This window comes from Oryza glaberrima, chromosome 5 (assembly GCF_000147395.1).
Source record: "Oryza glaberrima chromosome 5, OglaRS2, whole genome shotgun sequence".
NCBI lineage: Eukaryota > Viridiplantae > Streptophyta > Magnoliopsida > Poales > Poaceae > Oryza > Oryza glaberrima.
Genome location: NC_068330.1, coordinates 18017498 through 18038384, shown reverse-complemented (window position 1 = coordinate 18038384; position 20887 = coordinate 18017498). Strand labels below are relative to the sequence as shown.

Sequence of the window (20887 nt, the reverse complement as noted above, 5' to 3'; positions counted from 1 at the left end):
GCATGTAAAATCTTTATTTTTTGTCCTGTGATTTAGGATGCATCGATTCAATGTATAAGTAAAAAATTTATTCACGTATTATTTGAGGTAAACTAATTAGACCCCAGTAACTCCCTCCTTATTTATTTTTCCTTTTTTTTTCTTGCTTGATGCACTCACTATAAGAAATCATCAACCAAGGCTAGCAATAATGCAATTACTACAAGTTAATGCACCATCAATTTTCATTTATATCGACAGTAATACGAATACTACAAGATTTGATCAACCAATGTTGTTCATAATCCAACTACTACAAGCACATGCACCATCAATTTTCATTTATGTCGACAGTAACTCGATTACTACAAGGTTTCACCAAGCATGGTTGTCGTTAATCCAATTACTACAGACACATGCACCATCAATTTTCATTTACATCGACAGTAATTCGATTACTACAAGATTTGGTCTCAGTTTGTTGCACACCATATCATAACTACCTCGATTGGAAACAGAGATAAACCAATTACAATGATTATTTTCAACCGACCACCGATTTTACGGATCTGTAATTGATTTACCCCAAATTTAAATAGAACTAATCTACACAGATCGAACGTGGGCAACTGAATACCAGTTTTTGCGGACTCTAGACGCGATGTGCGGTGCTCGGAACAATATTCCGTGCTCTAGCGCTCGGAATAGCGCTACCGGTAAATCATATTGACTCATGTAAATAATATTGGTGGGTGGATAGGCGGTTGGTATTGAACGGATGATACTTTTCGATTCGTGGACTGAAAGTAAGTAAACAGGTAACGGTTGATTTATGTTGAGACAAGGTTTGAAGTTGATTTATTTTGGGACGGATGGAATATATTTTAATTAGTCAAGCTCGTCGCTAATTAACAACATATGTTACTTTTGTTGTTTCTAAAGGAATACTGATAGTGGGTCACATGTCTGATTGGAAATTATAGATCGACACATCTATCTCCTTATCTCACATATATTCACTTATCCCCTCCCAAAACTTTTCTCAACGAAGGTAGAATGCATAAGATCAATTTTTTTCACCGAAATTCCCGTGATCCATCTTTATGAAAGAAAGCCCAAGGTTCATACAGGAACAAAAAAAAAAAGATATAACATCTATTGAAGTAGTTGGCTAGAACAGAGAAATACAATAATTGCCGCAGCACTCCCTGCAGCTAGCTCCCTCAGAATTAACTTTTCGACAAGAGTGATCTGTTCTCAAAAAACAAGAGTGATCAGATTTTAATTTTATTTTTCTAAATATGCATTGAATATTCCAACCTATATATCTTTGTCAATGAAAGATCATGTAGAAAACTAGTTGGCCATTGGGCAGTGCCCCCTAGTTGTGTAGCAAGGGTGGAGGCACCTTATGTCGACAATGACAATGGTGATTGTGAAGTGGTATGGAGGATGACGAGAATCAAGGATAGAGCTAGCTACGACCTAGGAAGAAGTTGTGGATCGGATAAGGAAAAAAACCTGTCAACAACACCCCATATCCATTGGTCATCGATTGGTATTCCTTTGACAGCAAGTATATATATGTGTTCTCAGGCCGCATTTGGTAGAGCTACAAACTCCAACTCCCAACTCTAGGGCCTGTTTGGTAGAGCTCCAATTCTTAAATTTAGCTACAGGATATGGGTCTGGAGTGGAGTTGTGGAGCTGCCTAAATCCAGCTCCACCTATCTAGTTTATTTTGTGAGAGAGCTCCACCCAGCACCACTCCTATTTTAGGTGGAGTTGAAACTGTTTGGCTGAGCTCCAGCTCTAGGAGAGGTGGAGCTGGAGCTGGAGCTGTGCCAAACAGGCCCTAAACTCCAACTCCAGTGGGAGCTGGCTCCTATAAAAGCTGAGCTGGGAAAAAAAATATTTGGCTAGATTTATCAGCTCCACGCCACCACGTGCCTTGTAGCCATTTCGTCGAACACCTGAATGGCATCGCCTTTGCCGTTGCCGCCGCCGGTCAGCCCGCGAGCCGCCGCCACTCTTGCGTTGCCCTGCTGTTGCCGCCGCAGCCGCCGTAGCCGCCGCAGCCGCCGTAGCCACCGCCTGGGTCATGCCTATCGATGCCACCACCTGCCGAGGCTGTCGTCCTGCTGCCCTAGCCACTGCCCACCGCCGCCGACACGACCCGCCCACCGCCATCACCTGCCATCGCCGATGCAAACACCGCCGCTCTGCCCGTGCGGCGCCGCAAACTCGCCGCCGCCGCCTGTCGACGCCGCCACCCGCGCGCCGCTTGTCAACACCACCACCATCACAGCCCGCTGTCGTCGGGAGGAGGATGGCCGTCGGGAGGAGGATGGGGAGGAAGATGAGAAGGAGAGAGAACGGGAGGAGAGGGGATAGGAAGGGGTAGCTCAATGGCATATCATGTAATTAAATGAAAAATATAAAAATTGAAGATATTTTTGCTGGTACTTTTGGTATGTCATCCGTATTTGAGTCGGTTTTTAAGGTCGTTCGCTTTTGAAAATACATATCCGTATTTGAATCGGGTTTTAAGTTCTTTTGCTTTTGGAAATACATAACGTATAAGAAATCTATTTAAAAAAACTCGCATGCTAACTTGACATGATTTTCTAGACAAATATATATCCAAGCGAATTCTCACAATGAATTTCACAGTGAACAATAATAAGATTAAAATAGCTTCACTCGTTGCAACGCACGGGTATTTTTTCTAGTCTTAACTAATTAAAAGATTCGTAATTTTTTCCAATCGTCACCTCGTCTGTGCACTGTTTTTTCGTCCGTGCCCCCCCCCCCCCCCAATCGTCCGCCCCCAAAATCCCATCCAGAATTCCATCATACAAATTGAATCGGACAGGGAAAACTGAAACATATACACACAACCAAAATCCCATCCGGAATTCCATCATACAAATTGAATAGGAGAGGGAAAACTGAAACATATACACACAAATTTTATCCAACTCCTAGAAAAAACACTACTACAAGAACACAAATAAAAAAACCAAACCGGAAGGGGAGGGTGCCGCCGCCGCTGCCGAACCGTAGCCGCCTCCCGCTGGATCCGGCGAAGGGTGGCGGCCGCCTCCCACTGGATCCGGCGGAGGGGAGGGCACCGCCGCCGCTGGGACACCGGGCTGCCACCGCCTCCCCTCCCCTCCCGCTGTATCCGGACACCGGGCCACCACCATCTCACCGCCGCCTCCCCTCCCGTCCCTCCGGGAAACCGGGCCGCCGCTGCCTCCCCTCCCACTGGATCCGGCAGAGGGGAGGGCACCGCTACCACCACACAGGAGACGGAGAGGAAGAGGGTGCTGCTGGCCATGGGGAAGGAGCCATGGAGGGGGAGGGGACGGAGGAAGAGGGTGCTGGGAAGGAGCCATGGGAGGGGGAGGGGGACGGCGTGCGTAGAGGGTGAGGGGAGGGGGAAGGAGTCGCCGGATGAGAAGGAGATAGGGGCGGGCGGAGAAGAGAAAAAAGAGGCGGGCGGAAGTAACGAGGTGCGCCGCTCTCTCGCTCTCCGCTCGTGTCCACCGTCACGCTCGTATGGGCAATTTTTTTTAAAAAAAAGGCAGAGCAAGCAATTAATACATGATTAATTAATTATTAATTATTATAAATTTGAAAATTGGGTTCCTTTGAATTTTTAAAAAACTTTTATATATTATTTTTCAAAAAATACACCGTTTAGTAGTTTGGAAACGTGTTAACGAAAAACAAAAAAGTTGAAGTTTAGAGTTGGAGTTTAGAAGGGGGCCTTAAAGGTAACAATCAGATTTCATCCATCGTGGTGCGTCATCACCATTTCAGCCTGAGAGGATCGGGAGTTAGGAGAGGAAAAACTGAAATAAGGTTAGGGTTTTGGTACCGGCCGTTTTAATGGATTCTGAACCGATCCGAACCGTCCATCAAAACGAGTGGCTCGGATCAATTCCGCATCGAGCTGGCCTCCATCTCTGCGCTGCAGCACTACTGGGCCGCACGCAGCACATGAAGCACTAACAGCGTGCGATTGAGTTGTTGGGCCACCTTTGGTATGGTTAGTCTTTTTTTTAAAGCAACAAGTCCACTTTGTCTCTCTCAAATATATCTCCAATCTAATTTTCATAGAAAAACTAAAAATAAAAATTACCTGACAAAATACAATTACCCAACAAGAGTAAGTTAGTCTTTTTTTAATTGCGATAAAACCTTAGTTGATGTTGAAATAAACATGTTGTTTATTGGCAAATTTATATCAAGAATGCCTTACTCTAAAAGGACTCATATCACAAATTAAATCTAAAAATATTTATTGTGATTTTGATTGAAATTACTCCGTAGCAACGCACTATTGAACAATAATTTATTATGAGCTATATTTCCCTCTATCATTTGAGACTTTTTCTAGCGAGCAAAAGTACCAAAGCAGTGTAAAAAAAATTCGGTTAAAAACAAATATTTTTAGTTTTAATACACCGTAGCAAAGCACGGGCATTTTGCTAGTTAAATGAAAAATTTAAAGGTAGTGGGCTTTTTGGGATAGAGGGGAGCTGTGAGTATCCAGTATGACATCATTGGAATATGCATGCAAATCTGGGTTTGTCACAAGGGAGTTTTTTTTTTCTTTTGGATTGCTTGTTTTAAAAACTATCTAGCTATAGCTACCCTCTCCGTTTCATATTATAAGTCATTTGACTTTTTTACTAGTAAAACTTCTTTAAGTTTGACCAAATCTATAGAAAAATATCGTAATATTTTTAACACAAAACAAATATATTATCAAAATATATTTAATTTTAAATTTAATTAAACTAATTTAATATTTTATATGTTGCTAAATTTAGTTTGACATAAAAAAGGTCAAACGATTTGTAATGTGAAACAAACAGAGTAGTAAATACTCTCTCAATATACTAGAAAAATCACTTGTTATAGTTAGGAAAATTTTACGGTCCTTAAGTACCTGGGTGCCCGTATTTTCTAGCGTACTAGTAAATCTGATACCTCTTTGTTACATGTTGGTACCTTTCGAAGGCCCTGAAATCATTCTCATGATTAACTATTGAATTGTTTACTTAACTTTGAGGCGTCCTGAGGAACCTAGATAACATAAGTGCGTTATAATTTCAACCTGATAAACTTAGGCTTAGTTCTGAACACAGGTTCGGCTAGGATTTTCAATGGCACGCGAAACCAAAAAGGCTATTAATTAGCATATGATTAGTCACGTTTTAATTATTAAAAACTTGGAAAATAAATATATTTAAGTTTATTTAGAAACTTCTACATCTTTACTATTATAAAAATTGAATATGTTTTTGCCAACAAATTTAATACGTCATCCCTTTTGGTTTGCATCGTGAGTCCGTATCATCGCGTTTAAGTCGGTTCTTAAGTTCATTCGCTTTTGGAAATACATATCCATATTTGAGTCGGATTTTAAGTTCTTTTGATTTTGAAAATATAAAAGGAGTCATATAAAAAATCTCTTTAAAAACACTTGCATGCTAATTTATGAATTTTGAACTCCTAATTGCAGCTCAATATTTTCTAGAAAAAAATATCCAAGCAAATTCCCACAGTGAATTTCACCCTAGCCAAACCATATAACAATAATAAGATTAAAATAGTATTCACCTATTGCAACGCACGGGCATCTTTTCTAGTAGAAAAAAGATTACAAAAAAACATTGTTTTAGCCTTTTTATATTTTTTTTAAAATCGAATCGGGAAACATTCTCATGGAAAACAAGCAAGTAGCCGATTCGAATTCGAGTAGGTGTTTAGAATGCACCCATAATACATATATTAGAACTGATTTATATTGACGCGAGTTCTCCAAAAGCTAATTAATTCATTTGGAACCGGGGTTTTCACTTTCAATTTTACCGAAAATATATTTTATTCATTTCGGTAGAACCAAAATTTCAGGATTTTTTTTGTTACATTCTGGATAGGTTTTTTCAAAATTTTTAACACAATTGTACTACATTTTAATCAATTTTTTTTAAAACTGAGAAAAACTGTAAAATTTTGGACAAGATAGCGACTTGCGCGGCTGCGGTTGGGGGGGGGGGGGGGGGGGGTGTGTTGGCGAAATTTCAATCACTGATAGGAACTTATATACTAGCAGTTCACTTATTCTCCCTATTTAGGCCTTGATTAGTTAGAAAAAAGTTTTAGATTTATTTGTCACATCGGATATACGGACACATATTTGAAGTATTAAATGTAGTCTAATAACAAAACAAATTACATATTCCGCCAGAAAATTACGATACGAATTTATTAATCCTAATTAATCCGTCATTAGTAAATATTTACTATAGCACCACATTATCAAATCATGACGCAATTAGGCTTAAAAGATTCGTCAGTCAATTTACCTGTAAACTGTTTAATTGGTTTTTTTTCATATTTAATATTTCATACAGTGTCTAAATATTTGATGTGATGGGTGAAAAGTTATTGTTTTGGTAGGCCTTAGCAAGAGTTGAAAAGTATATTGTCGTTGTTGTCCTTCTTGACAGTGAAAACCAGGCATATATACAAGCATGGCGTGTGCGTCACTCGCACCCAGCTTGCTCGCTCGCTTGATCGACACATCACACATGCATGCATCTCCCCACCCATTACAAATAGCACACGACACTCTGCTCCTTTCTCTCACACACACACTCTGCAGTGCAGAAACCGGCTCGACCATACGTACAGGTACAGCCATGGTGTACATCTCGAACGCGCAGGATGCCAGCAAGCTGATCGTGACGGCGAAGGGAGGAGGAGGAGAAGCCGACGACGCCGCCGCCGCCGCCGCTGCCGTCGTCCTTGACCTCTGGCGGCAGCCGGCCAAGATCCCGGCGCCGTTCGTCTGGCCGCGCGCCGACGTCGCGCTGCCGCCGTCGTCGCCGCCGACGGGGGAGCTGGACGTGCCCGTGGTCGACCTCGCCGCGGCGCTGCGCGACGCCGCCGGGATGCGCCGCGCCGTCGCGCAGGTGGCCGCCGCGTGCGCGAGCCACGGGTTCTTCCAGGTGAGCGGGCACGGCGTGCCCCCGTCGCTGGCGCGCGCCGCGCTCGACGGCGCCGCGGGCTTCTTCCGCCTCCCGCCCGCCGCGAAGCAGCGCGCCCGCCGCGCTCCAGGCACGGTCACCGGCTACACCGCCGCCCACGCCGACCGCTTCGTCGACAACCTCCCCTGGAAGGAGACGCTCTCCTTCGGCCACCGCCACGCCAACGCCGCCGGCAACAACTCCTCCACCGTCGCCGATTACTTCTCCACCCTAGGCGACGACTTCAAACACCTAGGGTAAATTCACAGAAAACACTAGTTAGAAGAATATTTTTTCATGACGACACCTTTTTTTTTTTAAGCTAGATGTGCACTCCGCCTACAAAAATATAACGAGAAACGGCCCTTACAACCCAAAAGTATTGACGAATGTCGCTTTCACTGGCAACTATCATAAAGCAGCCGCAAGTCTGGCGGCTGCGTTATGTCAGCCGTCAGCGAAAAGGGTGTATTTTCACTGGTCTGTAACGGAGTGGTTGGCCGTCCGTGAAAACCTAACGGAGTGGTTGGCCGTCCGTAAAAACCTATTTTAACAGTTTTTTTAGTAGTGCATGCACACATGACACCACCTAGCTACATTTGCATGAGAGATCGATCGATCGATGACATGGAGTATTTTTTTTAGATAATGGATTATATTAAACCGGGCGATGACATGGAGCATGGATGATGCAGGGAGGTGTACCAGGAGTACTGCGAGGCGATGGAGGAGGTGACGAAGGCGATAATGGCGGTGCTAGGGGAGAGCCTGGGGGTGGGGGGCGGATACTACAGGGAGTTCTTCGAGGACAGCAGCTCGATCATGCGGTGCAACTACTACCCGCCGTGCCCGGAGCCGGAGAGGACGCTGGGGACGGGGCCGCACTGCGACCCGTCGGCGCTCACCGTGCTCCTCCAGGACGGCGACGTCGACGGCCTCCAGGTGCTCGTCGCCGGCGCGTGGCGCCCCGTGCGGCCGCTGCCTGGCGCGTTCGTCGTCAACATCGGCGACACCTTCATGGTATGTACTCTAGTACTCGGCCGGGATATGGATCTCGGATCGATCGATCGCCGTGTCGTGTCGTCGTGTCCGGCCATGATGGTGTCTCATCGCGACCTCGACGTCGACCTCGACGTACGTCGTCGTCTAGCTCCATTGGCTCCACCCGTTTTGCACGCGTCCGCCGTACGGCAAAGGACGAGTAGCTATAGCTTAGCATCCTGACCACACGTACCAAATGCTGAGATCTCACATCGATCTCGCTATAATCCGTTCTGTTCATCTTGCTATCTTTAGTAAATTGGCATGTCTTTAATTTGGAAGTTAATCATCATATGGAATATTTGCGGTAAAAAACCGTCAAGTATGAAAAGCACCGAGATTAATTATTCTGTTGTCCGACCGCCAAGTAAACACCGCAAAAAATATCATGAGATTCTTGTAGTGATGGTTTCGTAGAAAGAAATAAGGCATCTTATATTCATTTTTTGGGGTTTATAGAAGGAAGACGTACACACACATCATTATCAAATATCACATGCACAAACTAACAGTACCCAACAGCAGACAGATGTCCCTACTACTAGCATGCATGTCACTTACTACAAGTTCAGATCATCTTGAAAAAAAAAATTATATGGTTAGAAAAAAAAAAGCATCACACACTCATTTGGCTACACGCGCGTAGTGCATTTTTTTTGGAGTAAAGCAACCAATATATTTCAGCAAACTTAGATTCGGCAAGGCGATCACACATAGCATATCATACAGTAATATAATCACAACCATCCGAAAGGTCCTAGAAATGTAATCATATTCATAATCATAATTATAATTAAAATCATATAGGCATGTAGTGATATTAGAGATTTATCATTGACCACCGTCTCTAAGCAGTGTTAGAGCCTCTCATTCACAAGTGTGTACGAGTGCGGTATGCGTGTATGGTGGTGTGGTTGTGTCTTTTATGTGATCGTAAAAAAAAATTAAAAAGTCCTAAAAATATAATTTAGTCAGTGTAGCGGCTCCGCTCTAATATCGGTTCGGTGTGGTTGTTGCCCAATCTATCGTCCCCTGCGATATATCTTTATCTATGTTAATCTATAAGATTGATCCATATATAGTTATTAGTAACAATAAATAATATTTCTAGGTAAAATCACATTGTCTATTTATTTTAGCCATTAATTAGATACTTGCTATAAATTACTGATAGGCTATTTTGGACTTGACGTTCGCATTTTTCTACCATAACAAAACATGGCGTCTACCCCTAGTATAAGCTAACAGTTTTGGTATTGTATCACTCACTTAAAAGTATCGGTGACCTAATAAGGTTGCATAATACATATAGTTATAGTATAACTGGCAGGCATATTGTAATAGTGTTTTGTACGTTGATCACCTAGGGTTTACGTTTCGATATATCTTTTTGCATGGTTGTGTAGATTAGTTTGTACATAGATATTTTCCAAAATTATAATTATGTTTAAGTTAGACTACTCTATATTTAATTATGTCGGTTCTTTAATACTGATCCATAGAGAATAATAGAGGAATGCTACAGGATGGTATCTTGTTCGAACAGAATGATATCTCAGAGGTATTGCTTAATACCTAGGTACCAGTCGATACCTATCAGGTATCAGCTGATACCTTAGACGTATCATTTCGACTGAACAGGGTACCAGCGGATACCTACCAAGTATCAGGTGATACCTCAGAGGTATTATCTTGTCCGAACGGGATACAGTTCTATAGCATTCTCCAAAAATAATTAACAATAGAATAAATCATCCAACGACCAGATAGTAAACTGCTACAGTAGTAAACCTATTCCTTCCAAAACCACTTCTGAAGGGGTATACAACTTACCGGGAATGGTTTATTGAAAACAACCGCGCGTCTTCAATACTGTTGACAGTTACCGTTGCCATATACTGTACTCCGTACCAACCTTTGTCCGATCCGGCAAGGAATATGTGTTTGTAGCTGTTTTTTTCTCTCCAAACAATCGCTAACAGTACTGTTTTTGTCAGTCTTTTTTGTCAAATATCCTCAAATAATATATTAACATTCCTACCGTGAACATTTGCTCCTCTCGTATTATTACGAGAGTAGGACATGTAGTTCATTACGCGAGATAAACTATTGTACAATATAAACCTAATATTCAAATAGTTTAAAACAAATCTAGGTAATGTTGATATATAAAGATTTTACTAATCATACTTTTAAAAGTGTGGATCTCCATCCCAAAATACCTTCATTTTTCATCTATCCATCCCAGACGTACTAATATAAAAGCAGAAAGAATAGAATGCTCTACACTTTATCAAATCCCAAAGTAATATCTGGTTCCAATATTGTGTCAGCCATTTTCATAAATTCTAATCCAATGATTATTTAAAAGCTAAAATTATTTTGCAATACATAAAATAGTGAAAAGTAGAGTTATTTTAGGACGGAGTCGGTAAAAGGACCGGCAATCTTAAGATTTTCAGCTACTCCTATACAACAGTGGCTCTGTCCTGTCCGAGGCTTGAATTTATTAGGCCAACTTCAACCCTTCATGTTATCTAGTGTCCATATCATTAAATATATTGACACATAAGTAAAAATCTGATGTGGCAAGAGAGTTAACGAGAAGAGAGGTGAAAAGATGAAGAAATCATTTCTCATGCAAGAAACCATCTCTACCCAAGAACCAAGAATAAAAATAAGATGATAGGTTGATAAAAGGAGAGAGAAAAGAGATGATTGGATTAGAATTTAATTTGAAGACGACATCTATTGGATATATACTTTCTATACATAGTGTCTATATGGCATAGTAAGTATAGAAACTACTGGATACCGGATAGTTTCTAGCTTGGGATAGCTTAAAGGGCGTGCTTATTGGGAATTTAACGCACCCTTTTGCATAGCCTAACAGTGGCTCTGTGTCCTGTCCATCGGCCTCATCAGTAAACCCTTCGTCTGCTACGAGATAGTAGTATTCACCTATCCATCATCTGTCCTGGCCTGCCTGACGGCAGAGAGGCAGGCATGGTACGTAGTGCGAGGCCTCTCTCGTCCGTCGTCTCTTTTGCACTGAGAGAAATTAAAGCTACAGTGGGCTGTTTCTCTTTTCCGCCGGTTTGGACGCTTGTCTATTTTGGCCGGAGCCGGAGACGAACCGGGCAGGCAGGCGGTGGTGGCCGGTGGGCCCCGGCCGCGCGCAACGCCGGTGGTACTATCTTTGTTCTAAATTGTTCTAAAGTGTAAACCTACCTAGTATATGATGTGATGTGATATTACCTAGTACTATAAAACTGGATATAGATAATATCATATCCTGCTATACTATCTCCATTCTAAATTAGTACTCGCTTTAACTTTTTTTCTTGGAACGTTTGATAATTCGTCTTAATTAAAAAATAGTGCAAATAAAAAAATGATAAGTCATACTTAAAGTGCTTTTGATAATTAAGCAAGTTACAAACAAAATAAATAATAATTCTATAATTTTTAAAATAAGATGAATGATCAAAAGTTATAAATAAAAACTCAAAACGATAAGTATTTTGGGAACCTTGTACAGAATGGGACACATCATAGTACAACGAATCTGGACACATCATAGCACAATAAATCTAGACGTGATGTGTCACATCTAATATAAATTGCTATATTTTGAGATTGAGGGAGAAGTATTTTTGAAACGGATGAAGTGGGACGCATTAGGGGGTACGTACGCGCACGACGCCGTCGTTTTCCCCGTTTCGGCGCCAGGCTTTGCGGCAGACCGGGGCGGGGAGGACCGGAGGAGTCGCCCTCCGACTCGACTTCGCACGTCCGCGTGCTGCGCCCCGTACACACACACCACATAGTACTGTACTGTGTGTGTCCCAAGAGTCCATCCGTCCATATCTCGCAATTGATCGCATATATCACAGATGTCTGGATCCGGTCAAGTCAAGACAAACAGCAATATAGTGGTAGTAGGGTAAATTTTGTAAAACTACAGGAATTTTAATTAAGGCTATGTTTAGATTAGAGTGAAAATTCATGATATGTCACATCAGATATACGGACATATATTTAAAGTATTAAATGTAGACTAATATCAAAACAAATTACACATTCCGCCTGTAAACTGCGAGACGAATTTATTAAGTCTAATTAATCTGTCATTAGCAAATGTTATTGTAGCACCACATTATCAAATCATGTAGCAATTAGGCTTAAAAGATTCGTCTTGCAATTTTCAAGCAATATGTGTAATTAGTTATTTTTTCGTTTATATTTAATACTCCATGCATCTATCTAAACATTCGATGCCCCTAAACTATCGTAAAACTTTGAGAATGCATTATAAAACTATTGATTTGATATAAAATTTATTATAAAAATACATATTTTAAGACTAAGTATGGTAAAACTACATTTATTATTTAATCGTTAAGTTATCGTAAAATGAATATTTTTAGTTTAAATCTCCATCAATAATGTTACATTTGAACTATAATTATTCATCTTTTGTGATTTTATGTTAAATCTACAGTTTTATGATACATTTATTATTAAATCTGCAATTTACGATACTTTATTTTAAGTATGTACTTCTATTGTAAAATAACTACAATACATCATCTTAAATTTATAGGTTTATAATAGTTTAGTTAATATACTCGTTGTTACGTGAAATTTACTCGATAATGTAATTTTGAGTTTAGGACAAAAGATTGGAAGATTTATAGTGTAGCATATATTACAACATTCCACAAACATATAAATTAAAAACTATTCATAATTACACAACTTAAATTTAATTAACGTACTACTTTTTTTCCCCAATTCCAACTCGGACACTAGTACTGTAGTTGGCTAGTTGTATTCACTTTGCTGTGCAGCTAGCTAGTTTGTGTAATTGTGTCTAGTGAAAATTGATGCAACTGTTTAATTATTATTGATGGTGATTTTGCAGGCGCTGACGAACGGCCGGTACAAGAGCTGCCTGCACCGGGCGGTGGTGCACCGGGAGCAGGAGCGGCGGTCGCTGGCCTTCTTCCTCTGCCCGCGCGAGGACCGCGTGGTGCGGCCGCCCGCCGGCGCCGGCGCCGGCGAGCGGCGGCTCTACCCGGACTTCACCTGGGCCGACTTCATGCGCTTCACGCAGCGCCACTACCGCGCCGACACCCGCACGCTCGACGCCTTCGCCCGCTGGCTCCGCCCGCCGGCCTGCTCCGGCGCCGCGCCGGTCGTCGGCCCACCGACGACGGCGACCCAGGCGGCCACCGTCTAGGGCGTCCAGCTAGCTAGCTCACTGCCCATGTATACTAGTACGTATATAGTATACGTACATTTATGTTGGCCTAATTAATCGAACTAGTATGCATGTGTATATGACTATTGCACCTGTAATTTTTATTGTGGGAAGGCAGGAAGCCACGCGTGTGTGCTTCATCGATCAAGGAGCTCATCGATCAGGGCTTGAAATTTCGCGAGTAGATTATCGAAATTCTGCTACGAGATTTTGGTTTTGCCAGATCGTCATCCTCTACCTCCCCGATGGCTCGCCGGAGCTCGGCCTGAACCGCTGGCTTGTGGCCCGAGTGTTGTCAAACTGTGTGAAGAAGAGAACTAAAGAAGGGTGAGTTACTGGGCCATGGCCAATGGGTGAGGCCAAGTCTTGTGTTTTTGGGCCTGTTGGTCCGATTTTATCTCGAAGAAATAAGTCCACTTTGAGTTCCTCACTATAGGTACAACCTAATGTGTATCTCTTAACCGCAATACCAGATATCTCAAACCCCAACTATTAAACTAGTATAATTTGACAAAAAAAAACGTCCGAATTGCCCCCTCAAACTAGTTTTAGTTCTACGTGCGTGGCGCATGTATGGCAGTCCAGCCGGATACAATTTTTTTAAAAAAAAATGTAATTGAAGCCCACATGTCATCTAGCCCTTCGTCCACAACCCTCAACCCTCTCTCTCTCTCTCTTCTCTCTCTCATCTCACTGCTAGATCCACCGGTGTCCTCCCAAATGAGCTTGCACACCGTCGTCCACCACAAGTTCACTACCGGCGGTGAGCTACCAGCATCGCCTCCCCGCAGATGAGCTCCTTGATCCTGTCCCTGGCTGTGGGATCCAACTTCACGGATCTGGGCCACCCACCACCACGCGCGGCCAGTCGGCACCGCGCAAGCCGCCCCCAGCCTATAATTAGGGAGTCAATGTGGACTTATTCATATATATCTCGAATCTTGAAAGGAAAAAGTACACCGAAGGTCCCTCAACTTGTCACCGAGTTACAAAATCGTCCCCCAACCGCAAAACCAGATACCGGACATCTCTCAACTAACAAAACTGTTCACTTTAGATCCTCCGGTGGTTTTGACCCTGGTTTTGTCCTACATGGTGGTTGAGTCAGCGTGGGACCCACGTGGGCCCCACATGTCAGCATTGCCACATCAGTCTTCTCTCTTTTCCTCTCTTCTCTCCCATCCTCATCTCTCTCTCTCCGTTCTCTCCAACTGCGAGTCTGCGAGGCAGGAGAGGAGGAGGGCGTCAGTGATCGGCGGCCGGCGACCGGCCACGCAGCGGCGGGGGAAGGCGCGGTGCGCGGGCGGCCGAGGGCGGAGCGGGGACCGCTGGTGGCGTTCTCGCTCAAGGACCGGAGCCGGCACGACGAGTTCAAGATCGACATGCTGCGGCGCTTCGGCTGGATCGTGCCGGCGTACACCATGCCGCCCAACGCGACGATGCTCCGCTTCGTCATCCGGGAGGAGTTCAGCCGCACCCTCGCCGAGCGCCTCGTCCTCGACATCGAGAAGGTGATGTGCCAGCTCGACGTGCTCCCCTCCAGGCTCATGCCCCCCGTGCCGCCGGCGCCACCTTTGGTTTCAATGGGAGCACCTCGTGCTCCTCCTCGCCGACGCGTTCCGCATGGACCTCCTCTACACGGCATGGACCTCGCGCTCCGCGTGGACCTCCTCTCTGCGGGTGGCCGCCATGCTTCCCCATCGCCGCCGCCGCTGGCGGGCGCCATCGAGGCGCCGCCCTCCTCCTCTCCCTCCTCGCATTGCTGGCCTCAGCAGACTCACTCTCGTAAAGAACGAAGAGAGAGAAATGAGATGGGAGAGAAGAGAGGAAAAGAGAGAAGGCTGATGTGGCAATGCTGACATGTGGGGCCCACGTGGGTCCCACACTGCCTCAGCCGTCACGTAGGATAAAACCAGGGTCAAAACCACCGTAGGATCTAAAGTGAACGGTTTTGTTAGTTGAGGGACGTCCGGTTTCTGATTTTGCGGTTGGGGATGATTTTGTAACTAGATGACAAGGTGAGGGACCTTCAGTGTACTTTTTCCAATCTTGCAACTCTCGTTAGATGCTTTGGCCCAATAGTGGTATACGCTATGGGCTGGAAATTCTTTGGGCCACACCGTGAAGTCGGCCCTGGTTCAGACCGCTGACAATGGTAGCGGTTACCCACTCACTCCATCACCGGAGTCACCACTCACCAGCGGCTTACCGTCATCACCATGGCCAGCATCTCTCTCCTCTGCTGCCCTTTTTCCCCCTTCCTTTTCGCTTCGCTTTCCAGCAGATGCGCGCGGCTCCACGACGCGATCATATGCGACGCGCGACGGGACGTGTGGCTGGGCATCGTGGAATTCTGCCGCGTGCAAGGCATGTTGGCCCTGTGTGCCTCTGTCCACGTACGTACGTGGCGCTCGCGCTGTCGCGCGCGCATCGACTTAATTCTCGGAGGGATTTTTCACGTGAAAAACAGCTCGAAATCTCTACGTACACGATCGGGTTGGGTGGGTTACTGGATTCCCGTGTGTTCCACACTTCCATATATAGACATGAATCATCCAAGTCGTCGATACACTACAGCAACACTGTCTGGGGCTCTGGACCATATATCAACAACGTCGTCGAAGTTTGGTCTAAAAGAAACGGTGCGCAAATTGACACGCCGACTGGGACATGTATAAAAGGTTCGACCGACGGCTTGTACGTACATTTGGCTAGCGATGCCTTCTTTTTTACTTTTTTATTACATACATGAACAAATACATGTGCACACATGTTTTTCAATAAAATGGATGAAAAACCGATCTTTATATCTACCTGTGAACGTACATAGATAAAGAATATAGGAATGCTTAAATTTCAGGTCTCGCAATTGAGAAAAAAGTTATAAAAGAGTAAATTTTACAAAAATAAACTAGGTTTTTGGAGAGAACCGTAAGGCAAAATCCCAGCATTACGTTTCGAAAACCCTCAAGTAGTGGAGCGCAATGTTTCAAGAAATTCATCTTTAAGCTTGTATTGATGTATTTGGCTAATTTTTTTATGCATAATAATTACAAAAGGTAAATATAAGATATGTCAATACATGCTAGTACTATGTTATCCTTATTTTAATGAGCGTTAACTATTGGTAATACGATTGTTTGGTTGTTTGTACGTATAAGTAGTCAGTTAAGGTTTCATTCTTAGCATGTGTTCGGTAGTTAGGGTTGGAACCTTTTACCCTGACACGTAAAATAGAGCTGCGAATTAGCGCACGATTAATTAAGTATTAGCTAAAAAAATTAAAAATGAATTAGTATTTTTAAAAAAAATCCCTATAGAAAAATTTTAAAATATGTACCTTTAGTAATTTAGGAAGTAGGCACACGAAAAACGAGAGAGTAGAAATTGAGAAAATGTTATTCTGATCACATCTTAGTGGATTGTATTGCTTTTTTTAATCTACGACAAGAGAGTGAAGAAGAAGATAAAGTGCAGGGGGTTCGGGGATCTATACAATGTCGGCCCTCTTGCTCCTCAAGGGGACAATTGAAGCTTTTGATAAAAAACAAAACGGCGGGCGTTCCTTTGGTCTGAAAATGATTACTGTAGTGCCTCCAGCTACCTTGTTGTCTGGGACACAGTCTGCACTGCCAAGGATGTGGGTGGCCTAGGGATTAAAAATATGCACGATCAAAAATGTGCTTTGCTCGTGAAAAGACTTCACCATCTTCACTCGGTCGACTCCTCCTGGGGACGCTGGATATGGCAAGAACACTCCGGCTCCTCCCTCTTTTGTGATAATCAGCTCGGTCCTCACTGGGAATCCTTGGCCACTCTCCTCCCGGTTCTTCAGCGTTTGACGCGCGTTCAGGTAGGGGATGGCACACGCACTTCCTTTTGGAAAGATTGCTGGTGTGGTCCGAGTTCTTTCAAGGATCGCTTTGCCCCCTTATTCTCTCATGCCCTGGATGGGGAGGCTACAGTTGTAATGTTCCTCTCAAGGCCAATAGAAGACAATTTTGCTCCCAGGTTATCCTCCATGGCTGAATCTCAGTTGCTGCAGTTGCGAGAGGTGCTTCAAGACGTCTGCCTCAATGCCTCTACTGATTTGCGAACGCCACGTGATGCTCCCGGAATCCTTCGCACTAAGAGCGTCTACTCGTCCTCTCAACAGACCCTGCCCCTGTGCAAGAACTAGCACTTCATTTGGGACAACCGAGCTCCCCCCCACCCCGCATTCAATTCTTCGCTTGGCTTCTTGCTAAGGATCGTCTTCCTACCAAAGCTAACTTACATAAGAAGAACATTGTTCAAACAGGTGGGTGTATTGTCTGCAACTGAGGTGTTAAGACGGCGGGTCATCTCTTCCTTCATTGTCAATTTTTCCAAGACTTCTGGCGAGCCTTACGCATATCTGTTGTTTCGGATGTTCATGATCTCGCTGACCTCGCCGTTCCCTGCCATCTGCCTGCCAAGCATTTCAGAATTTTTTTTCCTGCTTTGTTTTTGGAGGCTTTGGAATCATAGACATGATGTTGTATTCCGAGGCCTTCCCAATTCCCGGACTAGGTTAGTTGTCAAATGTATTGAAGATGCTACTCTGTGGGCTGAGCGTCTTCGCAGGGAAAATAGATCGGTAGTTACCGATTGAAAAAAATCTTCTCTTCCTCTATTTGTTCTCCCTAAGCATGTAATCTCTTTGTGATGTAACCCCTTCTTTTTCTCTCATTATAATTCAGGTGAGGAATCTCTCCCCCGTGTTTATTTTTTTAAGAAGAGCTAAAGAATATCATTTTAAGGAAATCCGCTCGATTTTAATCGAAAAATCTATACAGATTTTTTGAAATCAAGTGCTATGGTTTAGATCCATACCCAATCCTGAATTATCATATTTTCGTATTCTCTTCTTAAACTATGAATTTACTCCTTTAAAAGATTTTCTTAAAAAAATCACTTTGCTTAAATGTTGAATGCTGATACAAGTGCATAATTATATGATTGCCGACACCTTGTAAAAATGCAGCATGCTTTGTTGCATGCGACAAAGTGTCCAGTCTTCTTTAAAAAAGATGAAAAACATAGCAAGAGCCTCGAGAGAGAAATACGCCCAGATCGATCTAGCCAACCAATTTCGCATATACACACGGCTTATAATTCTCAAGTACAGTACCATGCATCTCCTTCCTACACGCATCTCGGGGCTCCCCTGTTTCATCGCCGCCGTCCATACGGATACTAGTAACTAACTAATGCCATTCCATCTCCCATCTGACGGCTACCAATAACTCGGCCGCCATCCAACGGCCACCGATCGATTCCAGCGGCTCGCCCGAGCCACCCCGATAGAATATCAGATCATTCATCCCTCCCGGCTCAAGCCGCCGAGCCGAGCAGAGCCGTCAGAACGGCTTGCCCCAGTACATGAGGATGTCCTGGAGGAGCGGGTCGCCGCCGCCGGCGACGGCGGCGGCGGCGGCGGCGGGGTCGAGCTGGCCCAGAATCGGTCCGGCCGTGCTGACGGCGCCAGCCGGGGCGGCGGCGCCGGCGAACGTGCGCTCCCACTCGGCGATCTTGGGCTGGCTCTGCACCTCCGGCCGCTCGACGACGCCGCCGGACGACGCCGACGTCGTCAGCACGTGCTCCGAGCAGCTCGAGTCCGCGCCGTGCGCCCGCGGCACCGAGTCCGACGGCCGCACGTCGTAGAACGCCGCCAGCTCCGAGAACGGCGCCGCCGCCGCGTACGGCGGTGGCGGCGGCGGCAGCACGGCCGGCTTCTGCTCCGGCGGCGAGCCCGCCGACGCGGTCTCCCCGTGGCTCATCATATTCGAACGTTCGCCGCCGCCGCTCGGCTTCTCCACGCCGCCTTTCTTGTTGTAGATTCGGCACAGGACCCAATCATCTAGCTGCAATAACACAAACCACCAAAAATCAAATCAAATTTCATCAAGACCATATGATCATTTCGTGATCACAACAATAAATATATGATGAAATCCGCCCAATTAATGTAAAACAAACAGTATCAGCAATAATTATGAACAATAATCGAAATTCCTCCGAAGCGCATTATTGGTGGGCGTGCATATCTCCTCGCATCCGTCGCTATCGTCGCCCGCAATTTAAAGCTTAGCGTTTATACAATACTCCCTCCGTTTCACAATTTAAGTCATTTTAGCATTTCCCACATTCATATTGATGTTAATAAATCTAGATAGATATTCCCACATTCATATTAATATTTAATGAATCTAGATAGAGCATCAATATGAATATGAAAAATGCTAGAACGACTTACATAGTGAAATGGAGAAAGTAAATTATAGGCGCGTGGAGGTGGTGACCCGCGCCGGCATCCACCGCGTTCACACTTGCAAGAAAGCGGCACACAGATGCTAACCTAAGCTAACCTAGCAAGAGGAATCATTTATCCTTCCAAAAGTCCGTACTTATCTTATCAGTAATTAGCATCTCGATCGAATTTTGTGTGGTTAATCCACATCAAAATCATATGATATCGATCGTGCCGATAACCAATCAGCTAGAACTTCTTGTCTAAACTTGATTAACTGAGAGTAGAATTCGTCTGAATTTGAATTTGATGAACTAAGAGCAAATTCGAGGTAATTAATTAATGGCGTATATATGTACCCGGAGGGTGTTCTTCTTGCGGGCGGAGCGGTCGACGTCGGCGAGGCGGTACTCGTGCATGATCCAGTTGGTCTTGTCGCCCTTGGGCGCCTTGCCGGCGTAGAAGACGAGCGCCTTCTTGATGGCCACCGGCCTCGGCGTGCCCACCGGCTTGTCGGCGCCGGTGGCCTTCCAGTACCCGGACCCGGCGGCGCGGTTCGGCCGCGACCCGTTCGGGTACTTGCGGTCCCGAGGGGAGAAGAAGTACCACTCCTTCTCGCCGTACAGCGCCATTCCTGCATGGAGTCATGGACGATCGATGAACAGTAGCTATAAGCTTGCATGGATGGAGGAAGGAGATGGAAGAGACGTACTTGGGAGATGCCATGGATCGAACTTGTAGAGGTCGACCTCGGCGATGATGGGGACGGCGATGGGGAGGCCGGCGCACCGCCGGCAGAGGTAGTGCATCACCAGCTCCTCGTCCGTCGGGTGGAACCTGAACCCCGGCGGCAGCTGCAGCTCCTGCTTCTCCGCCGCCGCCGCCCCTTCGCCGCCGCCGCTCATCTCCGAGATAATTAATTCTCTCTCGTCTCCTCCTTTTTCTCCTCCGGGGAAGAGAGACGAGCTAGCTAGGCGAGGAGCAAATGGAAACCACGCGCCGGCCGTGCGACGCGCGCGGCATATATAGCGCCGCGACGGCGACCGTCCGTCGGAGCGCGACGCGTGGAGGGACGACGGCTTCTGTCACTGCTTACGACAGCGCGCTTGGACTCGCGCGGCCATGCATGATGGGCGGTGAGGCGGCCGGGTGGGGCCCGGCGGAATGGCGGCTCACGTGGACAGGTGTTCCATTTCGGGGGTGTGGGGGTGGGGCCAGGGTGGGAACGTGCGACCGTCGAGATGAGGACACGTGGCTGATGGAGGCGAAAGAGGAAAGGCA

The 20887-nt window shown here is 45.1% G+C and overlaps 2 protein-coding genes across 2 annotated transcripts; one reads left to right on the top strand and one right to left on the bottom strand.

The window, feature by feature from the left end:
- The first annotated feature begins 6440 nt into the window (after positions 1-6440).
- Positions 6441-13456, top strand: LOC127772630 (gibberellin 20 oxidase 2-like). The gene is made up of 3 exons (XM_052298583.1): positions 6441-7285; positions 7724-8048; positions 12997-13456. Exons 1-3 carry the CDS (start codon positions 6534-6536, stop codon positions 13312-13314), a joined length of 1395 nt encoding a protein of 464 aa, XP_052154543.1. The 5' UTR covers positions 6441-6533; the 3' UTR covers positions 13315-13456.
- Positions 13457-18307: 4851 nt separating this feature from the next.
- LOC127772529 (NAC domain-containing protein 48-like) lies at positions 18308-20619 on the bottom strand. The gene is made up of 3 exons (XM_052298462.1): positions 20319-20619; positions 19966-20240; positions 18308-19220 (listed from the first exon to the last, which is right to left on the bottom strand). The coding sequence occupies exons 1-3, from the start codon at positions 20509-20511 to the stop codon at positions 18717-18719; spliced, it is 972 nt and encodes a 323-aa protein (XP_052154422.1). The 5' UTR covers positions 20512-20619; the 3' UTR covers positions 18308-18716.
- Between the last annotated feature and the right edge of the window lie 268 nt (positions 20620-20887).

Excerpts from the sequence above, each read along its gene's own strand:
- LOC127772630 (XM_052298583.1), top strand. The coding sequence starts at position 6,534 with ATGGCGTGTGCGTCACTCGCACCCAGCTTGCTCGCTCGCTTGATCGAC. Across the intron at positions 7,286-7,723 it reads GACGACTTCAAACACCTAGG|GGAGGTGTACCAGGAGTACT; the intron begins GTAAATTCACAG and ends TGGATGATGCAG. Across the intron at positions 8,049-12,996 it reads ACATCGGCGACACCTTCATG|GCGCTGACGAACGGCCGGTA; the intron begins GTATGTACTCTA and ends GTGATTTTGCAG.
- LOC127772529 (XM_052298462.1), bottom strand. The coding sequence starts at position 20,511 with ATGAGCGGCGGCGGCGAAGGGGCGGCGGCGGCGGAGAAGCAGGAGCTG. Across the intron at positions 20,241-20,318 it reads CGATCCATGGCATCTCCCAA|GAATGGCGCTGTACGGCGAG; the intron begins GTACGTCTCTTC and ends GACTCCATGCAG. Across the intron at positions 19,221-19,965 it reads GCAAGAAGAACACCCTCCGG|CTAGATGATTGGGTCCTGTG; the intron begins GTACATATATAC and ends GTGTTATTGCAG.